A 22620-nucleotide genomic window follows, 5' to 3' on the forward strand; every position below is an offset into this window, starting at 1 on the left:
AGCAGCCGCCTCCAATGGATCCACAAATACAGGGGAAGGGGCTGTGTGTGGACACCAGGCCTTAGTGGAAGTCACAGTAAACACACAGCCTTTCACCTTTAGAGAGAATTAATGTAGAGTGGAAGAGGTCAGAAAAAGGAAAGCAGATAAATGAAGACTTTTCTAAGTGGTGCACATTAAGGCCCTCTCCAGAGCAATAATCATTAGTGTCTGATTGATATGCTATTGGTAGCAAGCACATCCATGCCTTCAAGCCATCACCAAAGTACGGGAATCACCGGGAAGGGCCAGTGGACTGATGAGCCATGGTTGTTAGCATCTCGGCTCCATTTGGCTGTCTCAGAGAAAAATGGGACTCAGGTAGTTGCTGTCTAGATTATCAGCCAAAGGGCAACGACTTCCATTCATAAGAACTACGACACGTGTTCCTGCTCAGACCATGGTGCACGACAGGCCCGGATGGGTGGCTTTAAGCCATGAGGCCCCCGAAGACTGGGGAGACAGTGGGAGGGAGCCAGGCAGAACTAGAGCCTCCTGGAGAGCGGCTCCCAGAACCCTCAGGCTGGGGGTCGGGGTCACTTCTCTGCTTGTTTGAGTCCAAAGGGAGGGTGACTGGGAGCTTCAAAAAGTGTCTGGGAAAATGGGATGAACAGAGCATGGAACTTTCCCATAAATGTTTTGAAGGCCACTCAGGAAGAGGTAGGGCAGGAGGAGAGGACGGAATGCTGCCTCGCATCCCATTTCAGGCTGCCTCCGAGCCTGGCCTCATTCCTGGATGTGACTTTCGAAGGATGTTGCAAACACAACAGTACAACTTGCCTGACGTCTTGGAGTATTCATCGCAAGAAACCTGCCTCTTTTCCTACTGATACTACCTTCATGTTGGCAAAGCAACTCGCTTTGCCAACCCAAACTTGAACGCTTAGGCTCTCATACTTGGTGCCGTCTGCTGAGCGTGTCCGAGGGGTGGGATGTAAAGGGGAATGCAAGGTAACCTGCTGTTTCTTCTCCTTGCTTTGTTTTGCTTCATTTGCACAGGGCTTAGCGTGGGTGGGAGAGAGAGAGGAGTGTGTGTGTGTGTGTGTGTGTGTGTGTGTGTGTGTGTGTGTGTAAAGAAGTGAATCTCGAAGGCTTGCACTATAGGCAAGTTCTTTTAGGCCCTGAGCATTTGCTGAGGAAACCAAAGCCTCTTCTTCAGAGTGGTCCAACGTGGACCAGGAATCTTAGAAAAGATTCCAAACCTGCCCTTCCTGAACTTCCCTTCCGACCCAGCATTGAGCTTCTTGCATTTCTTTGCATCGTGTGGGATGAAGGAGGAAAAAGAGCAGCATTTCTCTGTCGCTCCACACAAAATACTGCCCGAGCCAACGGTCCCCTGCACATTAGCTATTAATCATTGGGCTGCACATTTTGTAACTACGCCAGATTAAACAAGGGAGAGAGAGAAAGTATACCTAAGAAGATAGTTCACCCAGATGACATTCTTCTCATTTGCGTTCTTGGCATTAATCGCTATGGTGGCACTAGACTGAATCCAAATATATCCTCCATTCTTCTGCATCCAACGATAATACTTCGTCACACACTGACCCTTGTTCAGCACTGAGTGGGGGGAGAAAACAAACAGAACAAAAGGCATTGTGCATTCAGACTGGGACCAGAGGAATTTCATCGCTGCCAAACCAAGTATGGAGTCGAGAGGTCCCACACCCCCGTGCCAGCGGTGCCCCCCTCTGCTCAACGCAGATCGCCATGAGTAGGACGAACGGAATCAATTCCGTGGAGCGGCAGCTATTTGTAGGAAGCCTTTATTCCGTGTGGGCAGTGATGGTGTGAAGGAAGAGGGAATGGGCTGTACAATTCCTTTGGGCTCACAGAACACCGACTGCGGTGTGGATTTTGTCCGTGGGGCTGACGTCAGGTGGTAAGAAAGGCCAATCCTCTTTGATTTATTCATAGCTCCCAGGGGAACCTCTTTTGAGGTTCTGGATATTTGAATGGTCCTGAAGATGGCTCCCCCCTCTGTCTTTGATTATTTCACCTCCGTGCCAGCGATCTCTCAACCAGCGGACTTACACATCTGCTCCTTTTGATCTTGTTGCACCGAGTTTATAGTCCAAGGATGAGCTAAATTTACATCCGTTAGTTGGGGGAGACTTTGCTGAATGCTGGAACGAAATAAATCCCCCAACAGAGTCAGAGCGAAACATTGGCCTAAGGGAGGCACAGAATTGACTTGGTCGGAGCCAAACAGAGTGACAGCTCTGCACAGACCCTGAAATATGGCCCCAAATGAAGGAATGAGTAAAAACAATCAGTAACGTGAGGCAGTGCCATTAAATACCCACGGAAAGAGAGCTTTAAAATGCAGATGTTAAAAACGATACTTTACCCCAAATCTTGCCAAGTTGAAATTGATTTGATTTGTATCTGGGCCCTCCTGAGCTAGTAAAAGGGGAATGGGCAGTAAATCATGCCCTGAAAGTGCTAGGGATGGGAATGGCCTAAAAGGATGCCGGAAATGTGCAAAACCTGATGTTATTCCTCGGATGTGTATCTCAGCATCTCGGTGCACCCCTGGAGGAGCACCAACAGGCTGGCCACTAGAGGGCAGTGTGCACTCGTCTACATTGCCCGCTTTTGGCATGTCCTTGTCTCCGTCTGCTAAAATGAAAAACCTCTAACTGCTGTAATAAATTTGGCTAAATTAGCTGCTAAATGGTTATCTCAAGTAATATGTATTTGCATTAATCATCTTGCTCTAAACCAGAACAAGCCAGAGTCCTAAAGACGTAGTAAATTCATATTGTCCATTTAATTATGGCTGATAAGTGCTTCGTATACAATAGTTTCATGAAGTACATTTTGATTTTTGGGAGGAGGGAAGGTGGTGGATGGGTAAAGGGAAGGGAGTCACTTTGGCCAAAAGAGGTGGTTCAGATTGTGGTACCTCTGTCCATCGTGTCCAGAGGACCCTTTCTGGCTCTGACCGGGGTCAGAACACCCAGACCTCCTATTCAGCTCTATTCAGAAACAGATGCAAAAGTTGTATGCTCTCCTCCCCATATCCCTTTTCTCTTTGAATGCCTTACATCGATGGTTGTGAAATTTAGTAATTATGTTTTTAACTGTTCCTGGAAAAAACCTTGCTTGGTTGAATATTTCAAATTGTGGCAAGCTCTGTTCTGAAACTATTCAATAGTTTGGGGTTTTCTGAAGGCCAAGAGCTGACATCTCTGATGGTGGGGAGGCTCTGCAGGTAGGAAGATGCGCTCCTTTTGTCAGGGATTGTCAGTATTCCCATTCTACATGCATGGCTTCCCAGGCTACAAACCGCGTGGTGAAGCCACAAGCAGTGAAGTACCAACTGTGCTACACAGGTCTTCTGTCAAACCACTGTTGCAAGCAGCGAGATATGCTTTTATTCAAATCCTCTCAACCTGGCCAACTCTTAATAGAGGGAAGATGGATTAGGCCATTCTGACCGAGGGAACTTCCGTGCCCCCAGGGTGGGTGGTACTCATCTATCAACTTTGTATTTGGAGAAGCCCCGCAGGGCAATGGGTCAGACACTGGGCTTCTAACTGAGTGGTGGGCGTTTCGAACCCACCAGCTGCTGATGGAAGAAAGAGGAACTGCCTGTTTCTTGGAAAGATTCACAGTCTTGGAGGCCACGCCGGGCCGGTCTACACAGCCTTGTCGGTGGCTGCATGTCAGAACTGAGGCCACAGAAGTGGGTTGGTAGCTATCTGGCAGGGTTTCAAACTCACCTCCTTCTCACTTACCCGCATGGCTAGGTCATCATGGGAAACATGCGAGAGTGAGGGGAGGGAGTGGGCCCCATCTTTGTCACTCACAGGGCACTCTCCGTGCATCCTGGGAGGCATGTGATTAGCATTCCTGCCTCACCAAGCCTGCCTTCCTTACTCGGAGGTCTTAGGGGCTGGAAGGGGGGTGGTGGGCTGATGTTTTCCGCTGCTGCTTCCCATTGGCTGCCCTAGCGGAGACTTTGTCCCTTGTCTCACACTCCCTGGATGGGGACCCATGTGCTCTGCCCACACCTCCCCAGGTGGCCACCTTCCCCCTCTCCCCTTGTTGACCCTTAAATAAGCACCTTTGGCTCCTCCCACAACTTTCCCCTGCCCTCCTGCGATCTTCCTCTCCCTACCATCTCTGCTACACCCTCTGGGGTTGGACACAGACATCACAGAAATGTCATCGTCTGCTCTCAGTCCATCATTGGGGATGTCCTTGGGAGGGCACAATGGGCCCCACCATGGTCCTGAGAGGGACTGGAATCTTCAAAGTTACCTAAGAATGTTTTCAACGGTGGAAAAGCCAAATGTCAGCCCACAAGAGAGCTGGTAAGAGAGGAGAGGGATCATTCTATGGTTGGTCATAATGACGAGGGGCATAAGAATTGTTGGTAATAACAATTTAGAATCTAGTGAAGACACTGACGATGCAGCACCAGGTGAGCTCAGCCTTGCGGGGTATTCAGGACGGAGTTTTGACAAAAACAAACAAACCCAAAACCAAACAAAATTCAAAAAACCCAGAATGCAAAATGAGAGAGGAGTTCTTAAATCAAATTTGAGTTTGTGGCATCTCCTCCCTTATGGCTAGTGCCACACTTTCTCTTACTTAAAAATAAACTAAATCCAAGTTCCAAACTGAATATAAAGGCCTCCTGGGGATTTCCAGCTGTGTACCATTAAAGGGGCAAAAAGCTTCCTGGCCAACAACAACAACAAAAAGTGGTGGCGTCTTTTTGACTGGAGGCAATGCCATTTAAATGTATCTGTTTTTCTCAAGAAGGAAAATACTACGGGCCACCTAGGCAGTTCTGACTTAAAGCAGCCCTATTGGGCAGGTAGAACTGCCCTGTGAATTTCAGAGACTCTAACTGTTTTCTGGAGTAGAGAAGTCTGCTTTTCTCCTGGGGAGCAGCTGGTGGTTTTGAACTGCTGGCCTTGGGGCTAGCAGGCCAATGAGTAACCACTGCACCACCAGGAATCAGTAAGAAGGAAGATACTAGTGCTGCTTTGTAGGACTGATAGATCACTACAGGAGCAGTCTTGACAGTGCGGCCTGGGGGCCATCTAGCCCGGGGAGGAGACCCGTCTAAAAGAGGCAGGGTGGCAGGCGGGCGTTACTGTGAAGAAGTGGCTGTGATGCGATGAGTGAGGAGGAGCGCACCAGGGAAGCCTTGGGCACTCGAGCCGGCTGAGAGCCTTCACTTCGGTGGCTAACACGGTGGAGGCAGGATGGGGCACCCACCACGGTCTGCTGAAGACATGCATTTGAACCAATTCCTAGCTGTACCCAGGCCAGTCTGAGGGACAGAACCCTGAGAAGGTAACGTGACAGCACGGTCTTAGATTATGGCCACGGGCCTGGGACTAGTGTCTTGGAAGGAGACCCTGCGCGTCAGTGGGGAACGAGGAAACGGAAGAGAAGGAAGGCACTGGGGTGGCTGCCGTTCTCGGAGGAAAGGCCACCAGAAGCTCGCCCAAGTGGCTTTTGATTTTCAGACGATCCCATTGAAGAGGTCACAATGGATTTTCAGTTCTTTTAACATGAACAAAGAGTAATTTTTGCTTGGGGCTCTGGAATATAAATTTTTGACTTTGGGATAAAGTGTGTTTCTTGAAGAAAAAAAAAGGGCAAATCAGTGGGATCCTTCCTGCTGCGCCAGAGGCAGGGCCTGGCAGCTTTTCCCGAGCTCATGTGGTCCTAATCAGCTCAAGAAGAAAAGCCACCTTGGTGCCGGTTTGAAAGAGACTTTCAGTTGGTAATAAATTAGAGAACTTGAAAAATACACAGAAAACTTTTCCCCAATTCGCTTTAATCTCGTGGCTGTTGTTTTTATTTTCGCGTTTTAGTTTTAGGTAGCAGCGAGGAATGAGAGAACATTTGTACCCATTTATTTTTATACGAATCTCCATGACAGAAACAACTCACTGCTATCACGTTGGTTTTGACTCACAGCGACCCTCTAGGGCAGTAAGAACCACCACTGGGGGTTTCTGAGACGATAACCTTTCACAGGAGTACACAGCCTCATTTTTCTCCCAAGGAGCAGCTGGTGGTTTTGAACTGCTGATCCTGCTGTTAACAGCCCAACATGAAACCACGATGCCACCAGGGCTCCTTCATCCCTTTTATGGAGATAACAGAAGTATGATGTCAATTGTTTGATAGGGAAGTCCATCAACATAGTTGATTGTCCCTTGAGAAGCGAGAAATCAACTCAATGAGCCCGGGGTCCGTTCATGACTTGTGTGTACACGAGAAGCGAAGGCAGGACGGTGAACTACACAAGCGTGGGTCATGTTTTCATTCGTGTGTCCATGATACGGTCAGAGTACATGCCACGGCCTTTGGTTTATTTCAAAGTGTACTTTCTACTCCCCAAAATCTTTGTGCACAACAGCTGTGTGTCTCTCACTGAAGTCAGGCTCACGCCGTAGTTTCAGAGTTGCTTTCAAGTCAAATCAATGGCAGTATGGAAATGAGCTTTGACCTCCCACACCGAAAGAACCAAACTCACTGCCATCAAGTCAACACTGACCCCCAGTGCCCCACAGGACAGAGCAGAACTCTCCCGTGTGCGCCTTTATTGGGGCAGGCGGCCGCGTCTTTCTCCTGCTACTGCTGGGCTCAAGACACGGACCCAGACGTCAGCACTCTGCACAGCCCACTCGGCCACCGCGGCTCACCTCTTCTTGGGGTTTGCAGAGTAAACATGAAGACGTAGGAAGGCAACATGGCTTTTTCCCTGTGGGATCATATATAATGTTGAATGGTTCCAGATCTAATTGTGAATGCCTCTGCTCACTACGTGAGGCCACGCGCTTTTCTGGCTCTGAAGTACGGGGCGTAACCAATTGCTTTTGGTTGTCCCTGCTCTAAGGGAAGTCGAGAAACTGTCACTAGCCTCACTCACTGCCCCCATGCCAAAGATGCGTCAAGACTCACGTGCTTTGGTGAGAACAGGGGAGAGGCTACTTTTCTAGAAAAATACAATGGGGGGGGGGTTGAGGGGTGGTAAATTAAGAGTATTGATGTCATATAACAAAACCTAATTAAACAAACAATAGCAAACCATGAAGCTATTGTTTCTCTACATATCGTCCACCTAGGCCTCTCTACTTCTGAAGGCAGTCTCCCCTCGCCGCCCTTCCCTGAAGAATCCCGCGTGCGTCCATTTACACACACACCACCCTTGAGAGACTCACATCGTGTTCCATTTAGATTTGGTTTGTGGTTCGGGAACAAGAAGACATCTGAAGGAGCAAGATCCTGGCTGTGGGGTGGACAGGGCAAGGTTTCTGAAACAACAACTTATAAGTCGTCCTGTTCCTTTATTTCCTCTTTTAAAAATCACTTTATTGGGAGCTCCTCCAGCTCTTATCACAATCCATCCATGCGTCCGTTGTGTCACGCACATCTGCACAGTATTGCCCTGATCACAGAGTGGTCCTGCTCTTTGAAGAACTAGTGGGGCAGTACTGTGAAGGGGGAAACAAAGCATGCCAGAGTGCGACTTCCTTGGCCTTTCCCCTCTGCAAACGTTCTTAAAAACTTCTTCCTGATAGGGCCCCAGGATCCTTCGGGGTCCGTTGAGGAAACCTATCACAGTGATCGCCTTCCGAGCTGCCCTGTGTGCACTGAATCGAATGGGCCCAGCAGGCCACCTGCGATGCCACCGTTGTGCTTGGGCCCCTCCTGAAGGCCCTCTCATGAGGTGCTGGTTGTTGTTGTTTATTGTCAGGTCAGTTCTGACTCATAGCAACCTTGTGCATCACTGCCCAAATCTAAAAGGAAGAAGACCGGGAATTCTGGGGAGAATTTGTCTGCCTCGAGCTACGGACCCGCGGGGGCTGGGTCCAACATGACTTGTTTGGAAGACACCCGTGCAGGTATGGAGGGAAACGCTCACAGCAGTACTTTGGGACTTGAGTTCTTCCAAACAGACTTCCACCCTCTAGGTCTCACTGTTTGGGCACAACTTCTGTGACCATTCAAAGCCCAGGACCAGCCCTTTGGCTCGTCGAGTGAAGGCAGGGCCACCCCGGCTGTGTGACGGAGCTGTGCCAACGGCCAATCCCAAGCAGCAGCACTGACCTTTCAGAACAAGTGACCTTTACATCAAGTACGTTCTACACACACACACACACACACACACACACACACACACACAATACTAGGCTGCTACGTGTTACTGCGTTTCTGTTCTCAAGGGTTACCCGGGCTCTGAGTGTGAGCACAGTGGTCGGTGTGGAAGGGACGTGTGGTTGTAGATACGAGGTCTTCTGAAAGTCGAGTAGCGTTCCATTGATTTCCACGAAGCCCACGCATCCGTGGCTCTGCACAGTTACGGACATGGGGGTTTTGGTTTGCCTTGGTAAACCCTTGTCCCCAGAAATAGACTAACACTTAAAAAAGGACATAAGGGGAGCCAGTGTCTGGGGCAGGGCTATGATTCTGTTAGTAAATCAAAGCGGATTGGCGCAAGTTTGCCTTCAGAAGTATGGAGGGACAGAGAGGGGAGTGGGGTCTCGTCCTGCGGCACAAAAGCCGCGGGTCCTAAATAGCGAGCTGCGTCCAGAAGAGAAGGAAGTAGTCTGATTCCGCTTGAAGAGCAGACAAGAATGCTTAGCAAAAGCGATCTTTGAGCGGTGGGTCTCACAAAAGGACGTTTGGTGGTTTGCAGAGGCCTTAAAGAGGTGCAGTGCTGAGTGGATTCCGGTACGTATGGAATAAATAGCAACCGGTGAGCTCGTCGGCGATTTCACACTTCACATCCACACAGAGAACAAAGAGCTTCGTTATTGTCATGGCCGGAGGCAGACCCCATCTGCAGCGCCGTTCACCCCTCCTGGACGCACCTTCCTCAGCGGTGCCTTTTGGGAGAAATTCGAAAGTGATTTTTGAATTCACTAAAGAGGGGTGTAAGTGTGTGTGTGTGTGTGTGTGTGTAAGAAAGTACAGGAGAAGAGGGAGCATGCTCGATTCGCACTCTTTACTTCCTGCCAATGTTGAGTGCCTCCCTGCAGTCAGTGGGTCTCTTTCGACATTCACCAAACTGGCAGCGAAACATGAAAAAGAATACTGACTCTTTAATCTCTGCTTCTCCACCTAAGGCCCAGGGCAGGCTGACAGGGAACTTCATTCTGGAAACAGGATTTCTTTCTTTCTTTTTAAAAAAATTCTGGAATACTCTTTCCTCAGCCTTTGAGAAAACTGTGGGCTACAGGGGAATGAACCTGACAGAGACTTAAAAACAAGAACAAGTTTCGTATCTAAAAAGTGATCGCCTTGATCCTTAGAGGAAGGCCATTTTCAACACCCACAGGAGCAACGGCCCTGTAGCCCGAAACTGTACATTAAACGCTTTATTTACTCGCCATAGAGACAGTGGTTCATTTAGAACTGCTCGTAGGATCAGCGGTGGCTTTGATGCTGTGCAGACTTGCCTATAGATTTTGCAATTAGTGAGCTGGAGGTCTTAAATTGCAGGCGTCCACAAATTGGATTTTAGGGTTTGTAAAAAAAATCTACGTGCTGAGCAATATTTGGTAAGGTTTAATGATATTTGATACTTCATGTGAGTTATGAGCTTCAGGACAGAAGGCCCATGGATGTCCTGGGAACGGCGATGCATCATCTATAGATTTTCCCCCTAATACACTAATGACAGGCCCCACTTGAATTGCTATCTGTGTGATTTATAACCTCAGAAGAGGTTTTTTCCTACACCACTGCCAATTGATAGATGTTTATTAACTGTTAATATTGAATCATGCAGAAAACTTTTCATTGATTTATAACATGTCAATTTGTTAAATTTAAACAACAACAACAACAAAAATTTCCCTTTGTGGTAATGCACTTGGGAGACGAGGTGCTGCTGGTGTCATGTCCTAGGGCAGGAAGACTCAATGTAATGGTTGGCACAAGCGACATCCAGTTCCCAAGCTGTTTTCAGTCCAGCCAGGGAGTTTGCAACTGACTCATTCCTGCCTGCTTCAACTGAAAGCATAGAATATATCACACCAAACCTAGCCAACACCAGGCTCAGTGTTGTGGGGTTCACTTTGACTCACAGCGACCCAGTGTAGGGGTTCTGAGACCATACGTCTTTAGAGGATCAGAGAGCCACCTTGTCCTCCCTTGGCTGGTGGTTCTGCACTGCAGGCCTTGGGGTTAGCAGCCCCAACCCTAGCCCACAGCATCACCAAGATTCCCTGAACACAGTAAAGACATGATTTTTTAACCTTTACTCTGTGCGGGTACGCACGCCCGTGTATTGGGGGACAGGGAAGCAGTGAACTCCCAGCATGCCAGTAAGAGAGATTTATGGTCAAGAACTGAGGGTTAGTGGATTTCGTTCATTCATTCATTCGGTAAATATTTTTGGAGTCTTTAATTTCCACAGGCACTGGGGGATAGCACCGTGAGCAGAATCTGTCATGGGCCTGCCCTTGGATATTAGTCTTAATTAGGGTAATTCCACTCTGTGTGCCAGGGATTGGTTGAACTTTGGAATATGTTCAGTGAGAATCAAGGGGAAGGCAAGGGTATGCAGATCTCTGACAGGACAGGGGTCTGACCCAGCCTGGGAGGACTCTTCTCTTGGATGACGGAGAACAGTGAAGAACTGGGAGACTGAGGTGATCAGGTTGCATAGAAAACTCAGATTTGTTTCCGGTCTCTGGTGGGCTTTGTGGTCCTGGGATTAATTATTTCATGCAGTCCACTCAACATCTATAAACATAAATACATAACTGGCAAGATATAGGTATCTATAAACTAGTCTTCCACACCATGGGGACATTCTAAAAACCAGATCTTTAGAAGTCCAAGAAGTTGGGAAAACAGTCCAGAATATGGGTTGTCTCCCACCTCCTGGACAAGAAAACTCAGTTCCTAAGGGTGATCTCTTCCAGAGCCGCAGGGTGGGGATGTGGAGTGTTTACACTGATCAAGGTTAATGCCCTCCCCTTGCCAGTGTGTGGCTGAAGACATGCTGGGCAATGGGAAACCAGGAGACTTCCCCCTACTGGGGTGGGAACCCCTGGGAACATCTTCATGGCACTCAGAAATGATCATGCAAAGGGGTCTGACCCTCTCTTGACGTTGTGAGGCCTTGATGGTTTCTTGACCTTTGGTCATGAAAAGAAACATTAGAGAATTTCAAAGAAAGTTTAAGGCATTTCGCCTTGGAGTTTCTGTTACCTGCAGCCAGAGACATGCTGATAGAACTCACTGAAGATTCTAGGAAGCCAGAAAAGACGTGGGCATTCATAAAGCAGCTCCAATAACTTGATCCTTAGTTAACCCCGTTATTTATGGGGGTGGGGTACAACATAATCATATGTAAATGAAGTACTATGTTGCTCATTTGGGTAAAATATGTTTGATGTTTTTGAGAGATGCATGGCTTCATTAAATGTTTTAAAGAGAGCAGTTTAAAAATAGTCACAAGCTTAAGAACAAAAATGCTAATATATAAATGTAACTGATTTTTAAAAATTTGTTGAAAATGGATGATTTAGAAGTACGGTTTTTGTTTTATTTTTTTCCTGATTGGATCTTTAAGAGCAATGGGTTCTCTGCTAAAAAAATACCAGGTGTTTTATTTTGGGGCTCTAAGAAAAAGTAGCTAAAAATTGAACTAGTAACAAAGAAAAGTCCCAGAATTCATGTTGGAATACTATTACAATGTCTCAGTCACATCAAAGTTGTGGCTTTCTCCTTGGGAGGAGCGACATGATCCTGTGCTTATCCCCCTCAACCTCCTCCTAAGACAGGAATGCCTTTAACACACCCCTGGACCTCCTGCCATCTTGCCTGGCCATCCTCTTTCAAGGATCAGGGAGGATGTGCTCCGTCTGTTGTTTCCCCTCTATGCTCATCTTGGCTTGCTCTACATCTGGGGTTCCTGCGCTTTGTGTATACATCCTGACAGTTCACATTTTTTGCTGTCTTTTCAGAATTAAATGTTTTCTCTACCAGGCTTTAAGCTCCTGAAGGCAGAGATATTTTACTATTTCTGAAACTTAAAAGCAAGTTTATACACACACACACACACACATATATATATAGAAATACACACCCATATATATGTATACATACATATACATTGGGCACTGGAGCTGCTCACAAGGTCGGTAGTTCAAAACCACCAGCCACCCTCTCGGAGAAAGATGGGGCTTCTTACTCTCATCAAGAGTTATTGTCTGGGCAAACGGGTGCATAAGCAAATGTGGTGAAGAAAGATGATGGTGCCCGGCTATCAAAAGATATAGCGTCTGAGGTCTAAAAAGCTTGAAGGTAAACAAGTGGCCATCTAGCTTGGAAGCAACAAAGGCCACAAGGAAGAAGCACACCAGTCTGTGTGATCACTAGGTGTCAAAGGGATGAGGTATCAGGCATCAAAGAACAAAAAAATCATATGATTGTGAATGAAGGGAGTGCGAAGTGGGCCTCAACGCCCATCTGTATGCAACTGGACATCCTCTTACAGAAGGGTCGCAGGGAGGAGGCAAGCCAGTCATGATGCAGTGTAGCAACGATGAAACATACCATTTTCCTCTAGTTCCTGAATGCTTCCTCCCCCCACCAACTATCATGATCCCAATTCTGTCTTACAAATTGGGCTAGACCAGAGTATGTACACTGGTACAGATAGGAACTGGAAACCCAGGGAACCCAGGACAGATAGATGATCCCTTCAGGACTAGTGGTGAGAGTGGTGATACTGTGAGGGTGGAGGAAAGGTGGGGTAGAAAGGGGGAACTGATTACAGGGATCTACATATAACCTCCTTCCTGGGGGAAGGACAACAGAAGAGTCAGTGAAGGGAGATATTGGACAGTGTAAGATATGACAAAATAATAATTTATAAATTATCAAGGGTTCACGAGGGAGTGGGGAGCGGGGAGGGAGGGGGAAAATGAGGAGCTGATGTCAGGGGCTTACATGGAGAGCGGGTATTTGGAGAATGATGAGGGTAACGAATGTACAAATGTACTTTATACAATTGATGTATGTATGGATTGTGATAAGAGTTGTATTAGCCCCAATTTAAAAAAAAAAGAGTTACTCTCTGGGACCCCACGGGGGCAGTTCTCCCCTGTCCTAGCGGGTCTCCAGACATCAGCATGGGCTCAATGGCAGGGACTCTGGCTTTTGGTTATTAATACATTCCCAGTTGGAGAGGGACTGCTTAATTGATTTGATTGGACTGTTCCTCCCTAGTGAATAATGTCTTTTAAGTAATCGTTTTTCAGTCTACTTTCACTTGGGGTTCTTGTTCACTGCAGATTCAGATGCAGGAAGTTTGTGGTGGGTCTGAGATTCTGCATGTCTCTGAAACCCTGTGGGAGGCCAAGATAGCTGGTGCACGGGTTACTACAGTCTATAGAGAAAGCACAGGCATTAGCTGTTATTTTTTCACATGGCGAACGCCCTGCACATTATTTTCATAATATCGCAATATTTTTATCATGTTCAGTGTCACTCCCGCCCCCTGTCCACGGGGTTTCTGGTTAAGTCTTCAGCTGGGTCCCTGTTGGCGTAGGGTTTAGTTTTCCGGCAGCATCCCCTCACTAGCCTATCCTTACCTTTCTAAGGTAGCCCCCTTCTGGGAAGTATGCCTGCCCTGTAAGCCACGTTCTTTGCTGCAGGAAGAAGTCACCTTGCCTAAGTGGCTGGTCCCCACCTTGGAGGCTTGCAGTCCTGCACAGCCTGGGCCTTAAGAGGCCGTCAGGGGGACCAGGCTGGCCACGGGCAGTCCTGCACATCCCACTTTGCTGGCTGGTGGCAAGGCTTGGTCTGCTTGGCTCTCCTGTCTGTGTACAGGCCGTGGGGCAGTATGGAGGGGCTGCTAACTGCAAGGTCAGCAATTCAAAACCACCAGTCTCTTCTTGAGAGGCAGGGGCAGTTCGACCCTGTCCCATAGGGTCGCCGTGAGTCAGCATCAATTTAATGGAAGAGTTGGTTTTTTGGGTTAGGGTACTGTCTAGCTGGATTCATGACTTCTTGACCAAGGCTTATGTGTTTGACACAAATATGATGAAAAGTAACATCTTCTAACTGAAAAAAAGAAAACGAGGTCAAAATCCCCTTCTGGAAAAGTCACGAAAGACGTACAGTGTAGGCAAGGGCACGCTATGCTAGGATGTCACACGTAAATTTGCCATTTCCACCCGTGATGTGTGTCAGCGCCTGGTTTACCCAGACACGCTGTTAGTGAGAACCCCCGGTCCACTGGGAGTGGCCAGTGGGGCAGACACGTTCTGTGCGGACTGGGGACCCCTTGCTGGCCTCAGCTCTCTTGGACTTGTATAGCCAACAATCAAAGCAAAACAAAAACAAACAGCAAAAAGCTCCCTCAGACACGAAGACCGTAAAATCATAAAAACAGCACAAAGCTGTTCCTGCATCGTCTCGCTTTATCCACATGACAGTCTCGATAGCTTACAGAGAGGCCCGCCACGCAGGCTGACTTGGCTCCCGAAGAAAGGCAAGCTCGGGGTGCTTGCACGCACTGCTTTTCAGCGGACTTTCAGACTCATGTACACGAAGCGGCGAAACTCATTTGCTTTGCAGCAAAGTCCGGTCCGTGGACAGGATGATGTTGGACTGCGGGAGACTGAGCCTGGAAGAAAGGCTCTGATGAAGAGGAGGAGGAAGGAGAAGAAAAAAATCCCATGCTCTCTGCACTCGGCCCACCCATCAAACTTTATACCTTCTCTGCTTCCGTGGCATGCGGCTCCCCTTTAGCGTGAGCAATGGCTGCGTACGCCCAAATCCACAATTAAATCCCCCCTTTGTTTGTGTGGCAGATGACAAATGCACGGAGGACATCTTGTGTTGCCTAGGCAGGCAGGGCACTTACTTTGATTGATGCTCAGTTGTGGAAAAAAATGAGCTGGGAAGGAATCACAATGGAGGGCCTGCAGACTGGAAGGGGCTATACTAATTAGTCCTGCATTAAGCAGCCGGCTTGCATTTGGCAATGAGGCGCCTTCAGGAGGGAAGTGTAGGGGTTATTGATGCAAAACAGCATGGAATGCATTATGCCAGGTAGCTGCACATTAGTTTTGTTAGGAAGCACGCAAGTTTGTGATGAAGATATAAACAGGTTTCTGCTGCTGCTGCTTTTTTTTTTTCTTCCCTCTCCCCTTCTCCTTCAACATTCCTTGATGTGCTAGGTGGGTGCTGGCTTGCTAACTGTGCAGGGTCCTATGGGCCCTCTGCAAGTCCCTCTCACTCTGAAATGACCGCCCGAGGCAAAGGTTCCTTTGTGTTGCTGGCTGCTGCGGAGTCCCTTTCCCCTCACAGAGATCCCTGTGGGACGGAGGAGACGCGACCTCTGAGATGTTTCTAGGCTCACACCTTACAGACTCCTGGAGACCCTACAGAGCAGGGCAGAGCTGCCCCTGTGGGTCTGAGACTATTTCTTGATGGGAGCAAGACACGTGTCTGTGAGTCGGCATCGACTCGATGGCGGTGAGTTTGGTTTTCTTCTCAGGAGATCACCAGCCTTTTCTCGCTCCGAGGTGCTGAGGAGGTTGGAACTGCCAACCTGCTGGGTGACAGTAACCCAGTGCTTGCACGCTGGACCACTGGGCCAGGTTCAGCCGCATCTCGGCTGCCCGGCGCCTTTTTTCCTACAAGCACCCCGTTCCCCACGCATTGAGCCTTACTGGTGGAGCACACTCAGAATGGAACTCTCCTTCGGGCCACTCTTCGGGGTTTTAGAAAGTAGTAACTGAGCCCAGAAGAACCTGAGGGGTGTTTGAAGACAAAATTGGCTCCTTTTCCAGGCTGAATTCAATGGAAATCAAGAGAAACGCAAAGCAGGTGTCCCCGTGTGGCTTCGCATTTGCGGTTTTCCCTCGTTTCTTCGTGGCTCTCGGCAGAGGTAGGGGTGGTAGAGATTGTGCCGAAACCTCTCTCATAATTCAAGATCGACACAGACACTCCAGGTAACTGCAGGGAGACATGACTGATGATCTTCAAGCTGATTCCTCCCGAGCAATAGACGACTGGAGGGGGATGGAGAGGCAGAGATGCCCAAATAACTACTAATGCGGATGGTGGAACATTCAAATGCAGAAACGGTGACGCACACAATTTGTCCTGCCGAGTCGATGAGATGGGGGTCAATGGCTGCAGCGAGGCGATTTACAGACAAAGAAATCACAGGGCTCTTTGGCCAGTGTGAAGGAGCGCTCCCTCCTGGTGGCGCAGAGGACTCTCAGTGACTTGTGCGTTATGGGGCATCCAACCTATGGGGCAGGAGCTGTTGCAAGGCTCCTGTTTGAACTTGACAGAGTGGCTGAAGCCTGGCACATGGAGATTCCTTCTTAGCTTACTCTAGATACAGGTTCATTTGTGCACTGGTGCTGCTGTGGGTCAGACCTTGGGTGACAAGTGGCCAGCCTGGGAAGTTCAAACCCACCAGTCCTTCCACGGGAGAAAGAGGAGACAGAATACCTTGCCGTCTCGGAATTTCTATATAGCGTTGCTATGAGTCCTTAGCATTTCCTAACGATGGTCGTGGTTTTGATGGTTGCGGGTTGGGGTAGGGAGGAAGATACAAGGGAAGAAACAGTATGTTTTATTAGCAAAGGCTACTGAGTCTTCATTTTCTGTTTTATCCATACATGGCAGCTGAAGACCTACACCCAAACATCAGGCATCTCATCCGAGACGAAATCCTGCCTTTCCTGCGCACCATCAGGATCTGTGGCCGTAGCTCTAGGAAGAAGAGCTAAATAGTTAATGTGGTTTATTTTTAGCCACTTCTTTGTTTTAGAATTCTATCTCATTCTTGAACTGCTTCCATGTCACCATGACCTTTTCCGGCTAAGAAGGCCCAGTTGAGGCGCGTCCTTCAGTCGTAGCCTAGGGCTTCGGACAAGCAAGATGCTGCGCTGGCTTGTTGCCTTTTCCTTTTCAGTGTTTACACAACCCAGACTTATTACATGCTCTGTCATTTTGTTACTCCGCTGGCTTTGCTTGGAGAATTAGGTAAACATCATACATTCCATCACACGACTTTAGACTCAATCTTACTTTATAATGATGTTAATGTTTATTGTAGAGAGCTGGATGCCTTTGTATATCTTAGCATTTTCTTTTCGTTCCCAGAATGCAAAAGCTGACATCAAAATCAGGGTTTTTTCTTTTTTGGTGATTGAAGACATCAAGCACTGTAAGAACGTTGAAATCTCAATCTGATTAGGATCAAAATTCCTCAGGATCAAAACACTTCTTTCCCTCCCCTACAGTTTCACTAATTGTGTGCTACTTGACATTGTGGAGTTATTCCACAGCATGGGAGCTAAATATGGGAAGTGCATTTTACTGTGCAGAATGATCAACTCATTCTGTTTGTTTTTTTCCATGTGTTTAAAGGGGTGATTGAAAGAACTCGACATTCGAAGTCGTGTAGGACTTAAAGGCGTGAACTCGTTAGTAAGCTAAATCATAAAGCAATAGCCAGGGTGTCAATAGGAAGCAATGAAAAAAGGCACAGGCTTGAAGGCACACTTAGTTGGCAAGATATCAGAAAAATCAGGCGAGCAGCACAATAGCGTATGGTAGAACAGTGTATGTTTCACTCCCCAACTCTTCTGGCTACTGAAAATGGGTGAAGGAGATCGGAAAGAGTTACATCCAACATAGGCGTTGGAGACCTTTGCTGTGCGGGAAGAAATGCATTGCCCTAGCTCATGGTTCCTGGGGAATTGTTTCTTTGGCTGAAAATCAAATCGTAGACAGAGCGGTGTTTACCAAAGAACAGTGGAGGAGGGCACGTTTGTTTACTGGTTATTTTTTTGGTCAGCATGAGGTTTATGAATTTAGACCTCCATTAGGATCGTCGAAGGAAAGAGCACCCCCACCTCAACATGAACACACATGCTCTCTGACAGTCTTTTATAAGCAGTATGTTATTTCTAAGTCTGTATCTCTGACCTATGTCTTGGTCCAACATCATATCTATCCCTGGCTTCCTTCAAAGTGGTCCTGACTTTGTCCATTTCCTCAGCATTCCCAGTGACAAGGGCTTTCATTTCAATGAACTGAAGAGCCATCTGCTTCCATGATACATGACACCCATTCCTTCCTAGTCACAGGTGTCTTCCTTCCCTGAGTCCCTGGTGGGCGGGGCATGCAGTGCTGGGAATACAACCTGCTGGAGGGCAGCCTGGCAGGCAGGCTCTTTCCAGAGCCCTGGTTGCTACACACGCAGTTTGACATCAGAGGGCAAGTCGGGGCTCTCCTGCACAGGTAAAAACACTGCACCAGATGGTCACCTTAGAGACTTTGGTCACCGAGTTTGAAATGAGCAAACAATGGCAAGCGGAAGACAGATCTGAACCATCTCTCTTTGGCCATGGCAAGGAAAGGGAGAAGAAAGAAGTACAAAGGCCAGCAGGCTGAGTTTTATTACAAAGCAAAGCAAAGCAAAGCAAAACAAAACAATAAAACCCCCAATGCTTCATCTTCCAGCTGCAGTCTCTCATTGTGTTATTTCACATACATTTACAACCAAGATCAGAACTGGGCTCAGAACCTTCTAGGACTATAGGTCCAGAGCCATGGAGGCTGTAGTAGGTTACATGGCTAACCACAAGGTCAGCTGTTCAAAACCATTAGCAGCTCAGTGGAAGAAAGATGCTTTTCACTCCCGTAAAAAGTTACAATCTCAGTAAAAAAAAGTTAGTCTCAGAAACTCCGAGGGGCAGCTGGGCCCTGTCCCACAGGGTTGTGATGAGTCGGAAGTGGCTTGATGTCAGTGAGATTTTCTTTTTCTGAGAGGAATATAAGTAGGCAGGACCCCGACTCCTCTATCAAGATGACCCTAGGTCATAGTCATACAGAGAACCCTGTTTGGTGGAAACAGGAAGCTTGCTGCTCAGTGGCTCACCAAAGTGGTGCTGCCTGCCTTACGGGGTACTTGGATCCCCATGGGCACCATGAAACAGGCCGGCTGAGCCAATGGAGGGCAAGCTGCAGTAGAAGGAGGATGGGAGAGTCAGCACTTAGACCCAGCTGGGCTTAGACTTGCTGGTCTGTCCTTGCTTAGACACCACAGAAGTTACTTGGGACTTCAGCCTGGGGGTCATCAGATGGGCACTGGCCTCAGAGACCTCGGATTACTTTCTCAGTCCCAAGAGTCAGAACCTGGAGGTACCTGCTCCTCTGCCTAAACTCTCCACGCGCAACCAACCAATGACACGCCCTTGGCAGTCGACTGTGCCCACAGGAGGGCTGCGGTGACTTCCACCAGACCCACTCATCCCACCCCGGCTCTGTGACTAGCCAAGTACAAATGCTAATTAGGCTCCTGGTCTATTTGAGCTTGTTTTCTTCCCACATGTACTTTGAAATGGAGACCAGAAATTTCCGAGCTGCTCTCTAGGAAATGAAAGGGTTCAGAAAACATTTAAAGACCAAAAATTCTCCCACCACTTCAGGGGAGAGAGAGAGAGCACAAGAGACCACAAAAATTCAGGGTGAGTGCCCAGAGATGCAGCAATTTCTCTGGGCCTGAGGTCTAACTTGCAATCTAGCACAGGTGAAGTGATTTATGGTTCATTTTTTTCCCCACCGCATATCGACTGTTGTCTGTAACGTGAACACTAAAGCCACAGAGAGACACACCAGCCTGGGCTCTACCCTCAGGCACGAGGTACTCACGGTCCAAGTGACTGTGTCTGATGCCCTCGACGTCTTCGGCGTGGATGAAGTGGTAGCATCTCTTCCCTACAATGTCTACCGGGGTCAGGTCCATGTAATCGCTAATCCTACAAAGACAAGAGTGCAAGCTGGGATTCACAAAGGGGGCATATTTCAACACAATCAAATAACTTAGAAACAAATCCACCGACACACTGTCATTGTAACAAGGGAACTGGGAGGAGGAAGACACCCTTCAGAGATCAGATGTTCCCTTCCACGTCTGATAGACTTTGTTAAAAAGTAGGGAATATTGCTAGATCAAGCACTGGCATATAAATCATTGGAGAGGTTTTTCTTGTTCTCATTTTGGCATGAGAATGCACATTTAGACACCATAATTCCATAAAACGTGTGAGAATCAGTCACAATGCAAGATCCTCATTTGGGGCCAAGATAATTCAAGGTTACATAATAAAATAAAAACATGTAATGTTTATACCAAATGATCAGAGACACCTTTCATTGAAACAGATTGGTGTTCTATTGGGTATTTCCATGAAAAAGCGCCACGACTGTGTCTTGGCACAAAGTCCAAACTGGCATTTCAAGGGATATAATTTAAATGCGGAGACATCCAGATGCCCCCGGGCATCGTCTTTTTGAATCTTAGTCACTTGGGAGCTCAGCTTTCACTCCTGGTCCTTTCAACTGGTACCGTGTGGCACATTCCACGCAGACTTTCAAAGCCCGGTAGGAGCCCTTCCAGGCTTCTGCTCCGCGGTCCGTGCGTGCTGGCGTCTGTCGCCGATTGTGCAGAAGTCAGTGTCCTCAGGCAGGAGCACGGAAACACAGAATAGAGATGGGACAACATGTTGGGGGGCTCTGCCTGGTTTACACGAACACCCCCAGATCCCGATTGCCCTCCTCCTGGTCTAAGTACCGCTTCGAGTGGGTCAGTCCGAGCTAGGAGGATACATTTTAAAATTTAATTTATTCCCTTTACTGTCCTTTTTATAATTTATGATCTACTCCGACGCGAAGCGAATCTTTAGACATGAGGCTCTGAAGAAACCCACGCGCATGTTCTTGAGGAAAAGAGGCTAGCTCTCAAAGCCGGGGAAATGAGAAACCCAAACAGAATCATACGGAGCGTCGTGAACAGCCACCACTCCGTGAGTGAAGTTCTCCAGCAATTTAATTAGCTTTTGGCATCAAAGCTTTTGGCAAAACTGGCCTTCTTGGTAAGATAAGACTAGTTGGAGAAATGAAAGGAGTGTTTTCTAATGATTCCAAGGTTCTCTGGTATAAAATCAGGTTAGCTGGTGTTTCCCTAAAACCATTAGCTGTTTGCCAAGAAGCGTTTACCCCCCCTTTCTGGGATGTTATTAAGAGACCCTCCGTGGGGTTTCTGAAAGTTGCCGGCTCCTCTGAAAGCTTTGCCGGAGGCCGTCCTAGGGACACTGGAGGAGGAGACGGGGCTGGGGAGGCAAGGCGGGAGCTGTCGTTTCCAGCCAACAATTCCCTAATTCTATAATAAACCCCAGCACAAAGCCCCCCTGGTCTTCAGGGAAGACCTTTATTTCGTTTGTTCTCTATTTGAATTAGACCCTTCAATTGCCAAAGCGCCTTAGCACCAGAGCCGGGGGCCATGGGGAGCACAGGTCGGGCATCTCCCCCGATGGGCAGACAGGACCCGCACTGCCCAGTGACCCACATCCGGGTCAGAATTCTGGGCCGCCTCTTTCTCTGAGCCTCGGTTTCCTTGTCTGTAAAACATGTGAGGGGGCAGTGAGAGGATTCATGAATGAAAGGAAGTGGATTTAGCTGAGTGCCTGGCACGGGTATGCTTTTCTGTCGGATCAAATCTGCAATTACCTTCAATACAGGTCTTTTTCGTAATTACTATCATCTCCAGTTGGGAAATAATGCTGTATTGTATACGCTAATGAGGGGTTGTGGGAAGCATTTTTTTTTTAATGGGAAGAAAAAGGCTAAAAGTGGGTCACAGAGAATGATCTCAATTACTAGTATGGTACCCGTAGACACTCGTGTCCCGGAGCGTGTCGGAAGAATCAATCGTTCCGTTTTCATAGGAAGAAAAATTAGGGCTGCTATTGGGAAGAACTATTACTGGGAGTTAGGCAAATAAGATGAGGCTTTGTTTTGTTTTTTTTTTTTTGTTTTTTTTAAGGAGTACTGATAGCAAATCTAAATCAAGGAAATGGACCTTTCTTGAGCTTTGGAAAATTGTACTTTCCCAAGCAGCACGCTTCTGAGGCAGCAAATCCACGGTTCGCTCTTTGACTCTTCATTGGCTTCTCTGGGTGGGAGCTACTTCTCCAGCGGCTACGCTTGCAGTCAGAGAATGAACCGCTCTGCTGGCTGTAATGGTGACCATTGCAGGGATATTCCTGGGCCCGTGTCCCTGCGAGGCCCCCTTCAGCCAGGCTTCCCTGCCCTTCAGCCAGGCTTCTGAAGGGTGAGTAAGAGACAAGGAATCAAGGGAGGGACCCCATAGGAAGGTACTAAGTATATCTTTTTAATATCTCAGACTCTGTTTCAGACCTTGTCCCCAAGCAAGTCACTTCCTTCCCCCTAAGCCTGTTTCCTGAGGGTTGTAGAGATGCAGTGGGACCAGCCTCGTGAAACCACTGGGAAGATTGAATGAGCCGGTTCCTAGAGTATTATCCACACCAAACAAGCTCACCGTCTTCAAGCCCATGCTGACTCCTGGTGACCCTCGATGACAGCCCCACGTGGGCTTCAAGTTCTTTAAACTCATTACGGGGTAGAAAGTCTCATCTCGCTCTCTCTGAGAGGCAGGTGTTTTCAAACTGCGAACCCCTGGCCCCTGTTAATAGCTCAATGAGTAACCACTATGACCAAAGGGCTTCCCAGAGCATCATTTAG

At 47.9% G+C, this 22620-nt stretch overlaps 1 protein-coding gene across 1 annotated transcript in view; it reads right to left on the reverse strand.

Annotated features, from left to right (window-relative positions):
• NPAS3 (neuronal PAS domain protein 3) overlaps nt 1–22620 on the reverse strand; it is a 98618-nt gene that overhangs the window by 7164 nt on the left and 68834 nt on the right. Inside the window, exons 4-5 of the mRNA XM_075532212.1 lie at nt 19729–19835; nt 1455–1602 (exon numbers count right to left, since the gene is read on the reverse strand). Of these exons, the coding sequence (XP_075388327.1) occupies nt 1455–1602; nt 19729–19835 (255 nt within the window). The remainder of the gene's footprint in view (nt 1–1454; nt 1603–19728; nt 19836–22620) is intronic.

This window comes from Tenrec ecaudatus, chromosome 14 (genome assembly GCF_050624435.1).
Source record: "Tenrec ecaudatus isolate mTenEca1 chromosome 14, mTenEca1.hap1, whole genome shotgun sequence".
Lineage (NCBI taxonomy): Eukaryota > Metazoa > Chordata > Mammalia > Afrosoricida > Tenrecidae > Tenrec > Tenrec ecaudatus.